The sequence below is a fragment of the Amblyomma mixtum genome, chromosome 9, assembly GCF_055824585.1.
Source record: "Amblyomma mixtum isolate Tamu chromosome 9, ASM5582458v1, whole genome shotgun sequence".
In the NCBI taxonomy this organism is placed as follows: Eukaryota; Metazoa; Arthropoda; class Arachnida; order Ixodida; family Ixodidae; genus Amblyomma; species Amblyomma mixtum.
The window spans coordinates 70,010,761-70,032,723 of NC_143020.1; the positions used below are offsets into that span (position 1 = coordinate 70,010,761).

General features: G+C 45.7%; 1 protein-coding gene across 3 annotated transcripts in view; it reads right to left on the minus strand.

Moving 5' to 3' along the window:
* Positions 1-336: 336 nt before the first annotated feature.
* LOC149329599 (uncharacterized) overlaps positions 337-21,963 on the minus strand; it is a 49,921-nt gene continuing 28,294 nt past the window's right edge. For 2 of the 3 annotated variants that reach the window (XM_089560322.1, XM_089560323.1), the window contains exons 2-15: positions 21,031-21,225; positions 19,762-19,984; positions 18,423-18,517; positions 17,357-17,436; positions 16,507-16,637; positions 13,210-13,467; positions 12,010-12,094; positions 11,057-11,200; positions 9,750-9,830; positions 8,709-8,792; positions 7,817-8,092; positions 5,507-5,550; positions 4,349-4,512; positions 337-3,069 (exon numbers count right to left, since the gene is read on the minus strand). In XM_089560322.1, coding sequence (XP_089416448.1) covers positions 2,277-3,069; positions 4,349-4,512; positions 5,507-5,550; positions 7,817-8,092; positions 8,709-8,792; positions 9,750-9,830; positions 11,057-11,200; positions 12,010-12,094; positions 13,210-13,467; positions 16,507-16,637; positions 17,357-17,436; positions 18,423-18,517; positions 19,762-19,984; positions 21,031-21,215 — 2,643 coding nt within the window. In that variant the 5' untranslated portion in view covers positions 21,216-21,225 and the 3' untranslated portion in view covers positions 337-2,276. The remainder of the gene's footprint in view (positions 3,070-4,348; positions 4,513-5,506; positions 5,551-7,816; positions 8,093-8,708; positions 8,793-9,749; positions 9,831-11,056; positions 11,201-12,009; positions 12,095-13,209; positions 13,468-16,506; positions 16,638-17,356; positions 17,437-18,422; positions 18,518-19,761; positions 19,985-21,030; positions 21,226-21,963) is intronic. The other variant, XM_089560324.1, reaches the window with a different exon arrangement.

The following is a 21,963-nucleotide window of genomic DNA, read 5'->3' on the forward strand; positions in this document are numbered from 1 at the left end:
GCTTTTGAATATCATATAAAACGGTGTTTTATAAGGTAAATGTGAAAAAAAAATTTAATAGTCAAAATTTAAAAAAATTTTGAAAAAGGTGGTGACATACCTTAAGACAGCATCTGTATGACAAAGAATCCACCTGAAATATAACTGGTATCCCCTCTAGCAGTGTTTCGCAGCCCCTTTAACAGAGCCTTCGCTCGTATAACTAGGGTCAAGTCACGTCGAACCCCAGCCATTTTTTCGCTCAACACCGACGCTGCTGCCGACGCAAGATTTTATTCAGGCCTTAATGCTATTGCGTTCAAAGCAGCTAACAGAAAACGAGATCTCTTTTTCCAATAGTGCGACACGCTCATAGAACTTTATTTTCCTTTTTGCTTAGTAGTTGAACAGTTGAACAACATTTGAGCAAGGGAGACATGTGGTTCACAGTAGTGGCTGGTCGAAAAAAAAAAAATGCCAAGCCCGCATTATGACTGAATTACCTCTATGAACAAACATCGCCAGCGCAGGAAAACCACGCTTCCACGAATGCTGTTATGCGAAGGGGCATCGGGAAACAATAGCGACTAGGCTTTTAAGCCCGCTATGTACAGTCAAGTGCCTGTGAATAAATAAAGCCAGCAATAATATTACTGCGCTGTTTCGTGGCAATGCACATTCATCCCGGAACCATTACCAGAAGGGAAAGGAGAAAAAAAAAAGTGTGGCAGTGAGCGGCTAGCATCCGTAATCCGGAAACCCCTTCCTCCCTAAACCCAAACCATTTCTCCACAACATTTCAACACCGACGGAGAACGTCAAAACCCTAAACAATGCTTACGACCGTTAAGCTTGGGAAAAACAGGTGACTAATGAAACAAACTGACGACGTTAGCGTCGCCGCGTGAAACTGTCATGGACTGCAGCAAGGGCAAGAAACAAACAAAAAACGGCTTGCAGCTGCACAAACAGAACAGAGTAATAGGGGAAAGAAGAGACCGTTACTGTCACGGCACTCGCACGACAAAAAAAAAAACGGAGGGTCGTGTGCTCGAAAGTCAAGCTCGGGAGAGTGTGTGCGGATGTTCCAAAAACTGCAGGGTCACCGGCGGCTGAGTTAAAGAAACAAGCACACTGCGCACTCACATGTCGTGAAGAAGCTGCCAATGACAAAAAGGCCTGAACTGAGCACTGCTGGGCCTCTTGTCCACGCACGGCTTGCGAGAGAGAGAGGATGCAAGGCCGCGATCCACGCACGAGAATGCTTGCACATTCACCGTTGCAATCACGCAATCACGGCAGGACCGCGAAAACTCTCACCAGCTTAGCGATCCTAACGCACAACACACACACCCTCATACACGCACTGCCACCGCACATCTCAACAAATACTGTCCGCCAACAAGGCTTGTGCGCAGAAACAAATGTCTTGGGGCTGCAAACTACAGCGACGCCGACACAACATTAAATTTAGGGAATGCACAAGGAAGTCCTTCACATCCGTTCGTGGGTTCACATTTTGACACTCCAGCTTGCGGAATAAAAAAAAAAAACACATTTCGTGCTTTGCACTCTTGTTTGGGCCGCAGGCCGATTCTTGGTCACTGAGCGATGAGCACTCCAAACAAACCAGAGCTTTCCATACTCGTCTTCTTGTGCAATGAGGCACCAGATTTGCAGCATTGCCAAGTTGAAAAGAAAAAAAAAAAAGCAAGAGAAACTTGCACAGTAAACTACACAATTGGCCTGGGTTGACGTCAAACCAGCCATGCAACGATCCTTGATCTTGCTTTGCCGACAGTCACTCCCACCACAATCACTCTTCCACCGTTTTTCAACTGAAATGCTTTCAAGCACTCCAGGCACCAAATGCTGTCGTGCATTGGCTACTTCCACTGAGATCATCGCTCCTGGAAGCCTTCTTTTGTCAACCAACAATCTTTGGATGGTCTTTGATAAAAGTGTTTCAGCGTCAATTACACTGCTGCTGTCTTTTTGGCCTAACGCTTTAAAAAAAAAAGAAGCCAGGTTAAACGAAAGCGCCGTTTGATTGTACAGCAGCCATTTCTGAAGAGGTCTTCACTGCGAGACTTCTGTATGTCACCCAAGAGTCATTCACCACTGCACTTTGCTAATGGAGCCTTGATCACGCACCCCCAGTGTCCTTTTGACTACACAGTCTTAAGCTCATGAAAACAAAACAACAACAAAAATGTTCCCAAGGTCCTTAATGTGTTTACCTATGCACACCGGCTGATTTTGACTCGTCAAATGTCCATGAGAGCCTACATTTTCTTTTACTTCGTGAGTGTCAGTTTCCGGGCAGCCGAGGACGACTTTTTCTCGGTGGCTGTAGGCGCTGGCGCCATCGTAACTGGCGTCACCGGCGTCGTGGCAGCCGTCGTCGCTAGAAACCTGGTGCCTGCCGGCAGCGTGATGGTCGGAACCGCCGCAGGGTGATGGTGGGGAGGGTGCTGGTGATGATGGTGTGCCGCTGTCGCGGCACCCAGCACGACGGGCGACAAGGCCAACACGCAGTTTGACGGTGAAAAAATGGGAATTTGCGGCGAGGTCGTCGCCGATGGCGGGCCAGTAACCAAAGGCATCACCTCCGGGGAGGGTGTGGCGCCCCGCAGAAAGCAGGCGTAGTAGTTCGGTGTCACGGGCGTCACGGTGCCCGGCGCCACGGTTGTCGTCGTGCTTGTAGGTGTCAGCAAGGCAGTGGGAACTGCCGTGTCCCCTCCGCCCCCTCCTGCATCCAGGACAAGGCCGTCTTCAGCCGGGGAAGATGGTGTCACGGGTGTTGGTGGCGCGCTGTCATAGGTAAGTCGTCGGGCTGCAGCTGGCAAAGGTGTCACAGTGGCGCCACTGGCCATGGTTTCTTCGCCGCTGTTGGCCGAAGGCGTTCGCTGGTCCACCTCGCGCTGCTGCTCCACAAACCAGCTAGAGAGGCTGAAGGTGGGCGTCAAAATGGCGGTCGGCATTTCGGCCGCTGTCAGCACCGTGGTCGTCGGCGGCTGCTGCTGCTGCGGAACCATCAACGGCTGCGGCTGGACTGGCTGCGTCTGCTGCGCGCCCGTGCACTTGCTGCTGTTTAGAATGCACACGAGAGATGCTGATTTAGACTAAAGATCAATCATCTTGATATGCACGAACAGGATTCACGAGAAGCTAAAAGGGTTTTAATGCTGTCGAGCCTAAAAGTGACTTGTGCAGACGTCAGAAAATAAATGCATTGACGGATACCAGGAGCACAACGAGAGCATTTATTTTGTAGCGAAAGCTACGCTAGGCTAGTCAGCGGCGCATTTCGGGCGGTCGTCGCAGGCCAGTACTGCGCATGCACCGTAACCATGGCAACCATGGCAACTGGTTGCCATGGTTGCCTAACAGCCATGGCAACCAGTTGCCATAGCCCGGGTACAACCATGGCTCAGTGCCTAACGTACCTTTCACTATGTATATCCTGGCCTAGCTGAGCTAAGCCACAGCAAATTTTTTTTTAGTCTGCTTACTGCCACTGGCTCGAACCGGAAGTGTGCAAACTGCATGCCCAGCATTTCATCACAGCAGCTGCAACAAGCCATCAATATTTAAGATGCAAGTTTTCGTAACCCTGCACATTACATGCGAGTCCAAAATAAAGTGCACCCTTTATAGCCTAAAGAAGGGAAAGGGAATGTAAAGGGGGAAATGGAATCGATAAGCATAAAGACCATGAATAAGGACATGCATGCAATGGCAAAGACCCAAGCTGCTGCACGTGACATTTTCACAGTGTGCAGTGCCTGGCAGGCCTCGAAGACGAACAGTCGACATGGTCACCATCAGAATACAGTTAGACCTGGATACAATGAAGTTGAAAAAGTCCAGGATTTTTCGTTACATCCAGGTTTTCGTTACATGCAGTATTTTCGAGAAGACCCGAGAGGGCAATGCAAAAGGGAAACCAAAATAAGAAATAAATGTAGGTGAAATCGCATTGAAAATGTCTACAGAAAACCCGATTATTCAATGCCTGATAGCGTGACTGCCGCAGCATAAGAGGGAGAGAGGCGGTGAGTTAGAGGAGAACGCATGCACTTCATTATATCGAGGAATTCGCTTTATGGAGGTTTGTTACGTCCAGGTTTAACTGTATACTACTCTGTCATCAGGTGAAGACTGAGGCAGTCTGGAGCACGGCACAGCTTGTTTTTCGGCATTAAGCACAGTTACGACGAGTAGGCTTAAGGAGTTCTACATACTTGAGCTGAAACGGCAGCCCATAGCTTCTCACTGTTAACTCCAGCTGTGAGGCATTAGCAAGTGTCCACCCATTTTCGTGCGTTCAACCGGCATGCAGTGTCTGAAAACAAACTCTGCTCACCACTGAGCATCTCCCTTTTTTGTCTTCTCCTGCTGAATGCTGATGATGGGCTTGGAGTTCAGGGGCAGATTCAGCGACTGCAGCAGGCTTGTGTACTGCTCTTCGGAGAGCGTGATCACGTGGGACTCCGTCGCGGGGCTCGGCTCGCTCTTTTCAGCCTCAGCCTGGGAAACAGAAGCAAAAGCGCCGAGCAGTTGATGCCTTCACTATCCAGTGCTTTTACAATCCAATGTTACACATAACAGCAGCAAGAGTCCCTATTTCAGAACGAACTGCAAACTATTAACATTTTTACATACAGAAATGCAGATGGGGAGAAAGTTACCAAGTGACACTACACCCATGCGGTTATCTGTCCCATGCAAAAGGAAACAGTAATCAAGCTCATGAGTTTCCATCAATTTGTTAACGAGACTCTGAGGAGAAATAGAAATCAGCCTGCATTGATAGGGTGCAGCGTTGTAATCACAAACAGACCACTCTAACCAAAAATGAAGCTTTCATAAGCTGCCAAGAAACGAAGAAAAAAAACAAGATAAGGTGGCGCCACCACAGGCAGATTTCGCAAGCAAAATGTATGCACTGACACCAAATTTTTGGCACGGATCCCTGAGGCTATTCTACGCTGCCATTCACTTCAAAATGGTGGCAACTCTTTCTTTTCAGCATGTCACGAGTTCAAATCGACAACAGAAAAGATAATTAAAATTTAGTTTTCTCACCATTAAACGAGTCTTTTGCTGTCACAAACTTTAAGCTAGCCAGGAGGAGCCAGGGAATCAATTTTTACTGAGAAAACTAAATGGATGGAGCTGGAACTTTTAAAAGCTTCACAGTTGTCCAATGTTCCTAATTGTCATCAAACCTTCAGACAGTATTGCTAGAGTTTTTATTCCCTTACTCTTCATTACGGTAATTGGAGGCACCTGGCATGATTAATGGTGGATTAGACTCTAGAGAGGGTGGATTAGACACCCTCTAGCATGGTTAATGATGGATTAGATTAAGAACAAAGGACATGCTAGATTAGATATTACAGTAAAAATCTTTCTTATCGTGGTTCTAGGTTTAGCACTAGAGTAACTGCTCACAGCAAAAACAATATTGCATTTGCGTTCGTGCATTGTATAATAGAGACCACATGCAACACTCTCTCACCTCCTTGACAATGGGTGGAGACACTGTAGCTGGTGACACAGTACCTGAAAAAAAAAGGCAGAGGAGATGTTGACTGCGTTCACAAAAAATGGAGCGTCCAGGCTTTGGTGGAGAAAAAAATGGGGGGGGGGGGCATTAACCCATATATGCTGAAACGTCCGATATTTGAAAAAAATTAAAATATTTTTTATATAAAATATTTCACTTTACAATTCAGAATCGTCCTTTTATTGGAGGAAATATTTTTCTCAACAGCGACTTTTGAGTCGTCCTACAATGTAGGATACTAGGCAAACTCACTGCCTGCTACATGTGGCAAAGCTTCAAAGATTTGACATAAACTTGAAGATCACATTTCTCACTAGGCACGGTGGTTTCCTTATGACAATGCGCAAAAATTATTTGTTTTTTGCAATTGCAATGTAGTCGATGGGGTCGAAGTTCAAATACGGCGTCCGTAGAAGGCTGGCAGATTTTTTTTAATGTACACATCGCACTAAACCGAACACACACAACACAACCCTTGCACAGGGAAAGTTTAGACCCTCTTGAACCTACGCTAACAAGGTGCAAGCTTTTACACAATAAACCTTTAGAGTTAATGTCAGCAAAAACGCAGTGTCCTACATCGGTGTCCTACATACGTATGAACATTTTTTAAGTGTGCATTCAGTTCGAGATGAAACACAAACCACTGACATTTGATCACATCAAGTTCTGTACCCTGAATCCCCAATACTGCCCTGACATACAAGCGTTAGCTTATCACGCTGCAAACATTAACATCACCAAAACATGAATGGCAGATGGTAGCACCACACCACATGCAATGACATAGGAAATGGCAGGGCATGCCATTTCAATGAAATAATTGTTTCTATTAAATTTTCACTGAATGACACATACTGAAATGGTAATAGCGCTGCAATAAGACGTACACAAGAAAGACTGACACAGGACACGCACTATTCCTGTGTCCTGTGTCAGTCTTTCTTGTGTACGTATTTTTGCCATTTCTGTCTCAAATAATGCACCATCTAGCCCAAATTGACGTTCTTCTAGGCACATACTGAGTATGTGTTTTTGAAATATATTGAAAATTACATTGGGACAGCTTTCACCTTTACTTCAAATACCCTACGAACGCAATATATACAGCTTTCTTTTCAACCCAAGTCAGCTGCATGATCCCGTCCGGCACTGCGTCTACACTTGTGCATGAGACATGAACACTCAAATCTCTTGTAAATAAGGCATAATGCTTACAAATGTGAATGCAATAAAAATGTGCCGATATCTGGAAAACCACGCTTGGAAACACATCAAGCCAGGCATCCAAAATTAGCGCAGAAAATGATTCTTGAAATGGAAGAGTCTCTGTTTTATGGTAACTGATATGGCTGCAGTGAATGTATGGGTTTCTTTCACTTCCTCTGTCCGCATGAGTGCTTTAAAGCGCTTCATTGTGTTTATCCGCTTTCATATCACTAGAATAAGTCGAAAAAAGCAAAGTGAGATCATGAGATTTGTGCAGAGTTGCAACATGCACGTATGAAGAACAAACAGAAACGGCATAATTAATTATCGGATAAGGAGGCTATTTTTTCTGCGTGATCGTGTTGAGCTCTTTGCAAAAACCCGAAAATTTTGAAAAATTTCCCTCCCTCCTCTGCAGAGTAATAATTAGCACCTAAGGGGGATGTGAAGTTTTTGCAAGAACTTGTTCAGCCATTACTGGCAGCCATGGCGTGTCTTTGGGTTTGTATCTTTTCACTACTCCCATAACAAATATGCACAAAGAGTAAGCCGTGCAGCAACATTTTAATTTTTTTTATTTATTTAGAACATACTGCAGACCTACAGTAGGCCCAAGCAGGAGGGGCGAAATACATAATATATGCAAAAAAAGAACAGGTTTAGCAAAATTGAAAAATGTTAAATACAAGTTGTAACACAAAATACAGCAATAAATACAAGGCTCAGATGCAAAATACAAAAAGTAAACATAGAAATAAATGGCTCTCAAATTAAATGCTGTGAAGAAAACATTAGTCAAAAGAATCAGCTCTGGTTAAGAGATCTGGCGGACACCTGTTCCACTCCTCAATGGTGCGTGGAAAAAATGAGTATTTAAAGGCGTTAATCCTAGCACTGTAAGGGGTTAATGATTGTGTATGATGATTTCGTGTTTGGCGCGTAGTGTTAGGTTTAAGAAAGGGGTCTGCATTCATAGACAGTTTATGGTTTTTTAGTAAGAAAGTAGTTTTTTAGTAAGAAAAGTAGAAAAGTGCGAGACATGGCGAAACGCACCAGCTTGTTGTGGCAGACTTGTGCCGCTGCTGGTAGCAGGAGTACTGGGGGCCACAGTATCTCTCTGGGGCTCCTCTTCCGTTGAGTAGAGCCGTCGTCGCTCCATCTCTGCGACCTCGCAGATGTCATGAAAGCTGGCATGGCGTGCCAGGCTTCTGGCGGAGGACGGCCCGGATGACAGGGTCGAGCGAGACAACGCGTGACGCGACTTTCGCGCCGACGCGGAGACGTCATCGCTGTATGTGCGCCCAAAACGCGTGGAGGTGCGCTTATGTTCTGCAAGTCAGAGAGAAAAGAAAAGTTGAAGGGCCATTCCAGTGATGAGATGAGTTTCTATGTCAGCAGCATGTGTAAGAGGGTCATGGAGATGAAAGAATGATTGGTTTAGTTTGGTTTTAATGGGGTTTAACGTCCCAAAGCGACTGAGGCTATGAGGGACGCCGTAGTGAAGGGTTCCGGAAATTTCGACCGCCTGGAGTTCTTTAACGTGCACTGACATCGCACAGCACACGGGCCTCTAGAATTTCGCCTTCATCGAAATTCAGCTGCCGCGGCCAGGATCGAACCCGCGCCTTTCGGGTCACCAGCCGAGCACCGTAACCACTGAGCCACCGCGGCGGGGCCCGAACGAATGAGACAAAAGAATGTGTTTGGGGGTTCAGTTACAAGCTTACCTAGCTAACACATATTAGTGTGGGCAGAGAAAAAGAAAGAAAAGTAAGTGAAAACTAAGTAATTCATATTGCAAAAGAAAAAAAAGCTGAAAGGGGCATTCATGTAATTCGACATCAGTGTCAGTGTCAGCTGCACATGCAAGGAGGATGTGAGGAACAGTGCAACAAGGAAGTATGTTCAGGGCTGCTATAGTTTCCCATCATGGTGATGTACTAACGCTGGGTCTGTTGCAGCAGCTCCAAGACTTCAGCGCTGCACTCGTTTGGACTGGTCGGTGACTTGGGAGGTGACCGGTCATCCGCTGAAAGGAGGCAAAGCAGTCTACGTCAGACTGCATAGTCGACAGAGCCATGACAACTATCATCACGCCACCTTCTCCTGTCACTATAGCTTCAAAGGAACGCCGAGGACAAATTAAAGCTGGCTCGCATTGATCAACTGGCACATTCTAAAGACAGGACTGCTTTCAGTAAAAATGGAGCCTTCGTAAGCTACAAAAGGCCGGAAAATAAAGCACAGGCATCGTCACAACTCGTCATTTCCACAAATACACTATGGTATAAGGAGAGATTTTCTGTTGAATACTAGAACAGAAAATGAAGGATTACCCACGCAAATAAGTTTTATTACATCTACTACTAGTGCACTTTTACCACATTGGCATGAAGAAAGAAAACACTAAACATGGAAGCCTGAATGAAAGCGAACTCTCAACATTCAATGACATAACCTACATCACGAGCTCGAATCGGATTGATGGGAACAAATACTAACTTCAACTCCAAAATTTTCAGCAATGAAAAACTTTTTGAGGAGCGGGCAAACGTGAGCAGAGTCCCGAAAGAGCCAGCTAAAAGAAATTTCATGGTGATTACACCCGTGATAATGTGGGTGTTCAGTGCTAGGTGTTCCGCCCGTGTGTGCTTTTGCAATTGTAGCGTCTGCCAGGCATGAGTGTGTAACAGCTGAGTTTGTTTTGGGAGAGTTAGTGCGAGGCACGAACTGCACGCCCAGGGTGGTCATGTGACCATGGTCGTGTGATCGCACCCTCGCCTGGTGGCACCTTGGACAAGGTGGCACCCTGGATAGGGTGCCACACTGCCCTCCAGTCACGCTCACAATGCACGGACGCTTGACAGTCACGACAACTACTACATTTAGGTCAGGGAACTTTGCCTTAAAAGCTAGAACTGCAAAACAACAGAGTCGTCCCCAGTGCCCCTTTAATACTGCCAAAAGAGCTGAAGCACCACATTACCTTTCGCCTTGACAGGTTTCTTCACGGACGATGGGACAGTGACGACAAGCGAGTGCCTTGATTGAGTCTGGATTTCGATATCTGTTGGACAAGGAGACAAAATTAATGGTTAGAATTATCACAAAGAGAGGAAAAGTTGAGGCTTGAGCATTAGACAAAGGACGGCCGGACCTTAATAACTCGGTGTAGTGTGGTATGTCTGCAGCAATGGCATTAGTGCCACTGCAGCCACATTAGCACCATGGGTGGGGAGGTAGAGGTGTAGGTTAGGTGTAGGGTAGGTGTGACGCCCAGTGCCTGAATGTCACTGCCAACTATAGCAATGATGGCGTTATTTCGCCAAGCGTGCAATACAGTAAAAAAGTGCATTAATTAGAATTCCACAGGGATGCCAACGCTGTCTGAATTAACCAAAGTTCGAACTAATGAAAGTGAACAGCATATGCGGTACAGTGTGGTCGGGAAACAGTCGGGTTGTGAGGTTACTTCATTTTATTGTTCTAAAATATTCAATCATCACCTTTTGCTTTTTTTTTCCTTAAGGCAACGGCCAACACCATAATTCTGTCCGACCACATTTACATACAACTCTTGCGGCATAACTATTTCTTTATCCTAAAGCTACACTTCTGACGGTGGTGAATGCTGTAGTGCAGGTGTAGGCTGATTCTAACCACCTGGGCTGCTTTAACGTAAACCATTATCCAATACATAATCCCGAGGCATTCTACAGCTAAGCACCAGGCTGGGGAATGAAACCGGGCTCTGGCAGCTACATTTTGATGCAGAAAAAATGCAGGAGTGATTGTGCATGAGATTCTGGTGCATGTTAAAGGACAATAAGTAGTCAGGATAAATGCTTCACAGCCTTCTACCACAGTGTGCCTCATCAAGCAGCCCCCCCCCCTTAAGAGCTTTGAAATGGAAAAACAAAACTCCATCACATGAGCATTTCAACATCTTCAAAGTTCTATTAACACTGTGAGTAGAGGCTGAGAAGAGCAGTGCAGAAGCATTAGGGAAGGTTACTTCTTTAATTCACAACAGTGCTAAGTTGCATATGCTGCAAGTTCTTAAAAGATGTTATATGTAATTATGCGTCCAATTCTGTGACCATAATGGTTATGTGCTCCACTCACAACGCCTATTTTTTATGTAAAACCATGTCAACAATGTCAGAGGTTGAAAGATGATATGTGGTGTCACATTCGGATGATGTATGGCATTGAATTTAAAACTTGCCACAGAAAAACCAGACTGGCCCCCATCAGAATAAAAAATAATTCAAAGAAATGAAAGACACCTGCCTTCTTCGATGCTGGCAGATCCGATGTCTGGGCCAATGTACTTGAAGGCACTCTTCCGGCCCCGGGCCTCGGTTACGGTAACCTTTCGGATCAGCCCCAGACTGGTCAGGATGTTGGCGATGTCATACAGGCGCCGAATCTTGGCTGCAATGGAAAAGGATGGCGATGGTAACGAAGTTAAAGTTTGGAGTTAAAGATGGAAAACCTCTTGCTGCACTCAGATTCCAACTTGTAACGTTGGTAATGTGAATATGCTTCGTTTGATTTCCCACATTAAATTTTTTTCTTTCTGCCCTTAATGCATGACAGAAGTGCCCTAACAGTAGCAAAGCAAAAGTTACTTAATAATCCGGTATATAATTTTTCATCTTCTGCTTTGTGCAACATACGATCTCATCGAGCTGGCATCATCATGGCGTGCTTGGCGAGCATTGGAATGGCGAGCATTGCAATACACGCCTTAGATGGCGCCACTGCTGCACTTCACCCTGCGCCGGCAGCTTTCGGTTCGTCGACCTCGGCGCAGACAATTATATTTACGGATCTGCATCATGCGCGGCTGAATCAAGTAAATACTGTCGTCAAACTTGCTACGAGACAAAAGTCACCGCAATAAGCAAGCTCTGCACGCAGTTTTATCGCAAACAAAGCAACGGTTGAGGCAGGAAAATTCTTAGAAGTCTTCACGAGAAAGATGCACAATACTGTATACAATACTGTACATTGAAGGGGACTGCTTGTTGCCAAGTATTAAATTTCTATATGCAAAACAATTCTATCAAGCTGCATGAAAGGATAAATTAATCAATATTCCAGTGCCCGCCAGAGGCAAGGCACTAAAGGCACGAGGCCAGTGCAAGCAGAGGCAGACTTCAAAACGAACAACCCTGCAATCTCTCCCCAAAAAGGGCCAGGCTGGGCTGAGTTGGGTTTGCATCAAAGACAACACTCACTCTTGTAGACGAGAGACTGAGTCTTGTCAATGGTTGGGTCGCCGATCAGGACCTTGGCAGCCAGGTCCAGGCTCACTGTCCTCGGCTGAAATGGGGGCAACGCAAGACATTTGTGCCTCTCCTCACCTTTTCAGTTTTAACCCTTTCAAATGCTACACACACTTCTCTGTAAAACTGTGGCAGGTCGGGGCAGCTTCAACGTAATGATGTACACCAGGAGAGGCATTCTGCGGGTGTTGCCTTTTTTAGAAACGTCTCCTTTGGTCTGCGCCGAACGGCTCGAGCCCTCGGCTTCTGGGGCTTGAGCCAATAGGTGTGGTCCGAAGTAGACATGTCTGAAAGTCAACACCCGCGGAATACCACCCAAATTTGGTCCTGTACTTCCATTGGGTTCCTAGGAGTGCTTTTTGCATTCCCTGAGCACCTATATCCCCGCGTTCCTCAACATCCCATCCTATTCCTTTACCCACTTCATTTTGAAATTGTTTAAGGCAGGCTATTTCACTATGATGCCAGCCATTATTAACTATTCTTGAGGGGTCATATGCCTGCGCACTCCTTTCTGCAGACATATGGAGAAGGAACGAACAGGACACAAGGTGGACCAAATGTTTAGGGGAATCCCCCAAGGTGGAGTAGATTTGAAATAAGGGAGTAATTACTCATTGGCATCCACCCGAGCGCAGCCATACGGCTGCAAAGGAAAGCTATACAGCTTTCTCAGAAACTTCGCAGTTAAAGAAAAATTCGTCCTGGTCCGGGGTTCGAACCCAGGACCACCGCTTCACCGGAGCAGTCGCTCTACCAACTGAGCTAACCGGGACGGCAAGCTTATGGTAGGGCAAGAGCGAATTGATCAATAACTCGAAGTAGGAACAGAGTTGACCAAATGTTTAGGGGAATCCCCCAAGGTGGAGTAGATTTGTAATAAGGGAGTAATTACTCATTGACATCCACCCGAGAAAGCTGAGAAAGCTGTATAGCTTTCCTTTGTAGCCGTATGGCTGCGCTCGGGTGGATGTCAATGAGTAATTACTCCCTTATTACAAGGCCACAAGGTGTTTCCCTCAGCACCTTTTGAAAGCCGTTGGTGTTACCCAACCTCCAAATTCCCCCGTGTACAGATGACATAACTTTACACTTCTTCCTCGCAAGGACAGCGCAGACAGAGATGTTCGGCAGAGCAGATCAGCGACTCACGGGGGACGTCAGGAAGAGCATGAGGAAGCGCTGGCTCATGATGCCCATGGACTTCTCTCGCCGCCCCTCCAGGTCCAGGAATCCGCTCCCACAACCCAGGAAGTTCTCGTCGGGCATGGACGTCGACGTCACCTGGCCCGAGTTGATGGCCTCGTTTGATGGCACCACAAACATGCGGCTCGCCTCTATCGAGTGCGAGAACTCGAAGTCCTTCACCGTGTGGATCTGGGCAGCCATGTTGCTCTTCTCAGAGAGAGCCTGGCATGGAAAGAGAGAAAGAAAAAGGAGGAAACATGATGTCGCAGATTTGCGCGAATCATTAGCCAGCTCAGAGTTAAAGGGACACTGAGGAGAAATTGAAGTTCACTTGCATCGACAGAATACCAGCTCCTGATTACAAAAACGCCACTCATACTGACAGCAAAGCTCTTGTAACGTAGAAAAGAGCAAGAACCAAAATACAGGTATCGCCCCCACAGGCCAAAGTCGCAAGTACAAGCGTGATGACGTCATAGGACAAAACAGTGTTGCTAGAACCAATAGTTCTAGCAACACTAGGACACGAGAAGCCACGAATCACTGAGGCGCAGCAAATGCATGCGCAAATCTCTTTGACGTCACCAGGTGGCGCCACGTACCTGACAGCTACGCGCGCTCCTGCAGCGCCGGGACCAATCAGCACCTGCTCAGAGCGGTATGCGGGCTCCCAGTATTCCGCTAACGGTAACAAGGTACACGGTATGCTAAAGGTGTCTATTTGCGAGAACTTCGTTGACGACTTCGAAATGTAACGCTGGCAAAACGCCGGTGCAAACGTTAACGAAGCGATGGCCGCAATAGCCGATAGATGCCTTCAACGTGCGGCCGGCGGTAGCTTTCTTTTCGACTGCTGCTAGGCCGCACTGCTGGCCGCCAGAAATCACGGAGTCTGCGTTACGTCATGGTCACGTCATGTTTCACGTCACTTAGTCCTGTGTCGTCATAGGAGAATCCCAAGTTTGAATCAGAGCGGCGGGAAAAACTTTTTCAACTTCGAATCCAAATTTCTTAGAAATAAACGCATCTTTCTCTGCCGGCCAAGTGGCAACAAAGCCATGACATGCCGAACTATCGGATTTTTCTATAAAAAAAATATTAATAGAGCTCTCCTCAGTGTCCCTTTAAATCAGGTGGTGGTGCATTCAGAGTGGCAAAACAGCACATCTGCCCACCCAGTCAGTGCTTTGCAGAGATAGAAGGAGTGATTAACTCAGTATCATCGCCAATTCAAGTAAAGCCACACAACTGAGAAAGGGAGCTACACAGCTTTCTATAATCTTCATACTCGAAGAATATAATTCGTTTCAGTCCTGGCTTTGGATCAGGGAGAGTTTTTCTCCAACTGCAAAGATTTGAGCTGCAGTGGTAGTAAGTATTAATAGATGGGGTGGAACAAGACAGCAGCAACTCAGGCTAAACAAAAAGTGGTATGAGTTACTATTAGGGGTGTGCGAATATTTGAAATTTTCAAATATAATTCGAACATTAATTTTTTGCTATTCGTATTCGATTCGAAATCTAAGTATTCGTGTTGTTTCGATTATTTGAATCCATACGAATATTCGTATTTAGCCGAACATTTTATTGCGAGCACCGGCGTACATTTCGGTGCGCAAGTCCAATCGACACAGACATAACAACATGGCGGCGTCCAGAGCCGTGCGTAATGCTGGGCCATGCCGTAGCTGACTGCGCTGGTGAGCTTCTTTATGGCTATACCTGCTAAGCTGGTATAGTCAAAGCTGTGCACGAAGTACCTCGCAATAGTACCTGCCACTTTAGTGCCAAGTGAGACGGAATTATCTGTGGCTGGAGAAGTCATTTCAGCTAGAAGGGAACGACTCCTGCCTGACCATGTGGAGCAGCTGGTTTTCGTTCACAACCTTTAATGTCCATCCCAGCAACGCGCTTTTGCGCTTATGGCATAGCAATCAGTGCTGTGTACTAGCCATTTTCTGTGAAAATTCCACTCTTCTAAGAATAATGTTCTAGACTTCGATACTTTCTATGCAGCCACACCTTTTGTGTTCACTTACTTATTGATAGTTGAACTGTGATGTTCTTGGATGCTCAAATAAATGTTTGGCAGTGGTTAAATGCGTCTTTCCTTGATTATTCGGTATTCGATTCGATATTCGGAACTAAGTATTCGTATTCGATTCGTATTCGAAAAATTTGATATTTGCACACCCCTAGTTACTATCAGTTATTAGCATTAAGGCCTAAAACACATAATGCCTCAAATGAGAATAACCGTCCGAGACATAACTAAAGCAACCCTAGGACTCAGTCCTTGAGAAGAGCCAATTGGAAGTAACAGTAAAAATTTGGCGACGCAAATGGCTCATTGCTGAGTGAGTATTTTGGGTGGCTTTCCTTTGTAGCTGTAGGGCTGCACTAAGATGGACGCTAATGAGCTAACTGCTCTCTCCGCTGAATTTGACCGGAGAGGTCTCCTAAATACATTGGACTAACTCCGCAGGAATCTGCCTTTAAGATCTGACTGCCACATTCACTGTGGCAGCAATTTTTGGAGCCCTAATCCCTGTGTGCCACCTTAAATTTTCCTGGGTGTGACTTGACCCACCAGTGAGCCACTGGCAAATTGCCAGCTTCTTTGAACTGCCAACAGATCGCAATAGTGACCCTGCATGTAGTATGTGTTCTGCAGGCTCTTTAAGAAATATGAGCTTTCCACGGCTTCATCATGTGGCTCAGTAATCGCGGCTGCACAGAATGAATATACGACACAACCCACTAATGGTCCACGATGTAGTCAATGCATTAAAAAGCCAAAACACTAAGTGAAATGATGAGTGTATTCTCAAATATACAACTCTTTAATGCTCAAAGTAATGCTTCCTAATACATTTTCTTTGCAGCGCATTACAATAAAATAACTAAATGTAACAGTCTTGTCTGTCGAACACATACACCAGGGTTTTGCAGACAATACTTGTGACGCCATTGCTACATCATGCGAAGTGCGGTCTTCAGCTGCGAAGTCCAGTTTCAGTTTCAACATCCATTAATTTTTTTTTCGCCTTCATTATACTTAAAACAATAAAAACGAAGAGAGCATATCCCATGAAATACAATGTAATGCAATCAGCTGCCCTCAAAGCTTCCCTCCTACAATGCGCAAATGCGGCAGCACTGTAAGAAAACGCACAGAAACTTCACGAATGCAGCTCGCAGCATCAAACCTCCACCGAAAGAAGAGGTCGCAGCACGAGCAAAAGCAAGCAAAGCACTCACTTTGAGTTTGGAGAGGGTCGCCGTGAGCACGCCCTTTCCAAACCAACGGTACATGTTCTTGGCCTCTTTGGTGACCATGCCAACACTCTCGAGCACGTTGACGATGTCGTACACTCGCCGCCTCTCCACACCTGCAAAGAGTGTGCAGTGTTTTAGCGGCCCTGACTCTCTCGAACGAAACTGTGCAGCATTACCACGGCAAGTTGCATCATCAGTGGTGCAGTCAGTATCAATATAAACGTGATCACTTAAGTATTTTTTCTAATGCGATGATCCCTTGCTATCCAAAAAAAAGTGCCCAGCCACGGTGGCTCAGTGGTTACGGCGCTCAGCTGCTGACCCGAAAGACGCGGGTTCGATCCCGGCCGCGGCGGCCTGATTTCGATGGAGGCGAAATTCTAGAGGCCCTTGTGCTGTGCGATGTCAGTGCACGTTAAAGAGCCCCAGGTGGTCGAAATTTCCGGAGCCCTCCACTACGGCGTCTCTCATAGCCTGAGTTGCTTTGCGACATTAAACGCCAATAACCAAACCAAAAAAAAGTGACAAAAGATCGCTCCAGAAGGTATTGAGAGCTAGGCTGCTATAGGCACCTATACCGGCGGCAGCCTTTGCAAGCAAAGTGATGGTTTTTGAGGTTCAACTGCAGGGGGAAAAGAAGGACAGAGAGTGAGGTAAAAGGCGTGCAAAAGTTAGATTCTGTACACCTAATTTCTCCACTCTTGCTGCACATGTGGGGAAAATTCTGTCAAGGAAATGTTCGCAAGGAGCCCTCCAGTCTCCCCCGGCATTTCTCGTCATCAACACACGGGAAGGTTTAGGGCACCCCTTTCGGATCTCCTCCGGTACTCACCCAAATGCTTGGCGACTTCATCAAGGCAGACCACGATGTCATCCGAGGGCTGCGGATACTCTGGGTACAACTTAAGAAATCTGCCAAAGGAGGGAGAGAAAACCATGGTGATGTCAAATGCGCTGTTTTAATGCGCAAGCATTGTATAGCTATATTTGCAGTTTCATGTCATCATGAGCGTGTTCGCATGATTATGTCCGAACGAATGGGTTTATGCGAAAGAGAATGGTGCCATCGAAGAGAGCATCAAAAATATCTCGTATGGGAAATCGGGAGGGGGTTCATGTGGGTTATTCAGTTAATTAATTAGAGCCAAAAATGTCCAAAAAGTGGGCGGGGCCGGAGCAAAAGTGGCGCCAAATTTGAAAACTCCAAAAAGTGTGGCACCACGTGACCAGAAGTATGGGCGGAGCCAACGCGTGCCACCAAATTTGAAAACAAAGCGTGGCGCGAAGTTTGAAAACTCAGATGGGCAGTTGATGGAACTTGATTAAGTAAGACAAGTAATTGTGGTATCGATAAGGCATCGGTAATGTATCTGTAAGGTATCGATAAGTGATCGACTTCCGGCCTGAGGGCCTTGATTTCTGGTCACAAGTCTCAGTTGACGTGAAAAGTGCAGAAGTGTTACGTTGACGTCTTGGTGTCTTGGTCATGAGAATGCTTACACATTTCTCCAATGCAGCTGCCACAGTGATCTCTAACGTTTTTTGCACTCACTGCTAAGTCCAACAAAACTGTGGGAATAAGAGCGAGTGACTGAGTGAGTGAGCGAATGAGAGCACATAACTAACCAACAAGCACGCATCTGACAAAGAGTGCTATCCAGCGAATCAGTTAACGAACGACTCAATGACTTGGCGCAACGAGGGTGATCAAATGAGTAGACAAGTGACTAGCTCAGTGACTGAGCAAGTGATCTGCTGCCTAGCTGAGCGAGTGAAGAAGTGATCGCTTTTTCTAGTACCACCTTTACTAACGTCACTACTGACCAATTCGTGAAGTGATCAGGTGAGTCAATGAAGTGTCGAGAGAGCAAAGCAAGCAAGCAAACAAAACAACTTACGTCTGGCATAGCAAGCCGAGCGACTTGTCTTTCCGACTAACCGGCTTCTGGTTTTCTGAGTTGCTGTTGTGGCTATACAACTCGTCGTCAAGACTCTGAAAGACAATACGGCACAGTTTGAAATGGCTGGAACCTTTTGTTGTGCTCCCCAAGTGCAAAGTGCCGCAAGGCCATAAACACCTATGGAAGTGTTAGGAGCACAGTATCTCGATCCCAGCATCACCTTTCTAGCGTGGCGACATCTGGACCATTTTGAGTGACAGGCTCAATTTAATGACACCAGAATATCCCTGCAGACAACAACTATTCCGCAGTGACTTTGAGAATGAGGCTGTCCAGTACTGCTGTAGACATTGCAGTCTGCTTTCAGATGAAAACTTGGGAGATTTCTGTCCACTAGAGCCACGCCGTCTCCTGATCAAAGTATAATCAAGAGTCATAACTTTGATAAAGAGACAATGGCACTGAGATGGTCGAGACTGGGACAATGGCATTGAGTGCAGCTACTTCAATGCTGAGGGTTTGAGAAGGTGTTAAAGGGGCCCAGAAACACAATCTTAGTTAACTGTTTTGCCTGTTGATTGCATACAGTGAGTTATAATGGTGCTATTAGCGTCGGTAATACCGTGTACATTCCGTTTTTTAATATTTTAATGTCCTCCCAAAAACAACTTCATGGCTCTGATGGTGTCGCCACACAGTGGCGGGTTTTTAGCAGCGGATATGACATCACCTGGCGCGAGCTTGATGACCGGACAAGCAGTAAATATACTACAAAATGTGTGAATAAATAGAGACACATTTTGTCACCTGTCTGCGTTTTATATTAGATCAACAAAAACAATTTGTTTGTCTTAGATAAAAGCCCTGCAAAGCAAGTAAAATAAAAATACACCACCAGGGGCGCTCTGGCATGGAAACAACGCTGCCAGTCTCACAGAGAGCAGGCAACCATGGAGTACAAACTTCCGCGACGTGCTCTGGCTGGCTGTTTTGATTGGTTGCGCCACGTGCCGTCATTGGGAGAGCGAAATAGGAGTGGGAAGCCCCGCCAAAATCGAGTTGAGGGCAGCGTTTTGTTTGCTTGTATTTTGAAATTTCTTCACTGAATAACTCTCGTTCCTGTGCATCGATTCCTGTAATTCTTTTTAAGTCAGCATCAGTGTGACATAAAGAACCCACCTGAAGTATAGCCGGTATCCCCCCAGGCAGTGTTTCGCCGCCCCTTTAAGAAAGGAATATGCTAGGCACAATCATTTTCCTTTCCATTGGGCTCTGTCCAAAAAGAGAGCACGATGCCGATGGGTCAAGGTTACCACACAAAGCCAGTATGTCTTACATTGTCTCCACTCGCATACGGGAGCCGCTCAGCCAGGCAGGAGAGCATCTTCAGCCTCGCCGTTGGTGTCGTCGGGTCCAGGGGACTCTCGACAAGGTCGGCGACGGTCTTGATGGGAGTGCCGGGTGATGGGGGGAAAGACGATGGCGACGAGCTACCACTGTTGTTGCGGCGCAGCGTGACATCCTGCAGCGGCCGCTTTGCAGGAGAAAGAGACGGTGGCCTGCAAGGGTGACAGTTTTGCGGACATCCCCCAATAAAGTTGTCTATAGTCCACTGCATTTTCTTAATCAGAACAGTGTGCACACAGTCAATTAATGTGAATCCCGGTGTGAAAACAGGCAACATGTACTAGGTAATTAGTGGCAGTCTTTTTCAAGATGAGTTCAGAGCCTGACACTGTTGAATCTATTGCAGTCAACAGCAGCATGATGTCACAAGCTAGTTGCATGAATAATGCCGTGTTAGTCAGTTTCTTGGGCTTTGTGGCCCACAGGTGGCTAAAGCCAAATACATGTGCCAAACAAAGGGTTAGAAATGTCTGCTTTTCTTCAAAAGGACTGAGATTTCGAAAAGTTACAATTCATTTAAGACATTTTTCTTCTTATGGGAATTCTGTCATGTGTGCAAAAAAAAAACAAGCTGCTACGAAGTGCATTGGAATGAAAAATATGACGACTGTGATGACTCAAAGCTTCAAAATTATCAGATACTACTTAGCTCATCGTGCAACCTCTGTACAACAAAAGCAGGCATCAAGATTCTTGGAAAAGTGCTGGTAAATAAGTTTAATATGAAAAGAGATCATATCTGATTCTATGTGAGGATGCTTTGTCAGGTATCTTCAGTGAATACAGAATTCTTGCAAGAGTGCTTGTAAATATGTTTAATATGAACAAAGTTCATATATGACTATGTGAGGATGCTTTGTCAGGTATCTTAAGTGAATATTTTCCAAATACTGTAATTAGAAATTTTCTTTGGGAGTCCTACCTATTCTGCCCTACATCCTCAATTATGCTGCGCAAAAGTTGACCGCCATGCAATATACTTGTCAGACCAGAACATCACATTCGAAAAAAAAAGAAAAAGAAAAAAAAAACAGTGCATAGCAGCACGATGTTTTCCAGAAATAAAGTATAATGCCTTTAGACCTTACCACTCATGTGCCTGAATTCCTCCAAAGTTATGGCTATGCCCTTCAGTATTCCTGAACGAGTGTCATGCAAAACGATATATGACATCAGCATAGCAAGAAGAACAACTCACGTTGGCGTCGTCGCGTGGACTACAACAGTACCAGTGCTGCATGACATTCTCCTTGACTCTGCTTCTAGACACAGCCGCTTGGGCGACGATGCAGGGCTGAACACGTCGTCGGTGCAGGGCTCCATCGTTTTGACAAACATTATGTTTTGGTTGGTGCTGCAGAGCTGGATGCAATACCTTGACATCCCACTGCTCCTGCATTGATGACAAAACCATAAAGTTGAAGTTCGTGTGGTTGCACACTTGATAAGGAGTGCAAAGTTACATCAACACATTTACTGCATCCTCTCAACCGGGTATGTACAGAATTTTGGTAGTGCGTTTTCTTCACATCACCATACCACACTATCAAATTGCCATGTGGAATTCGCCTGTGCCCAGTACATGAATTATAATTGACGTCGTCTTTGAGTTGTTTTGGTTCTGGTCTCAACATATGAACAGTGGCTGTGACATGAAGGTGTACTTAGATAAAGGTGTGAAGGCAATATATAACTGCCTTCTCATTTGTTCTCAACAAAGTTCTTGGGGCTGGCCAGTGTAAGAGTTTTAGTTAATTATAACAATAAATCAGTAATTATACCATAGTTTTCTTTATGCCTTATGTGACCTGAAGCCCATTTCCACATCGTAACCACCATTTGGCTGTTTAAACCGAAACCAGAACAGCGTGAGGCAAAATTCAGTTAGAAACTCTTGACTTGGCTCAGGCGAATTACACGTGGTGATCCACGCATACTCTCTTGCACTGCGACAAGGAACAACACATGCAACCAAAAATTTGGTGTTCGTGATCCTTCTATTCTTTGCAATACTGCATAACCAGCTGCCATAAATCGTGGCACACAAGCCACTAACATGCATGTCATCAATTTATATGCATGATTATTTTTTTCCACAGAGCAGTCCGAGTTGGGAAACTGAGCTTCAATT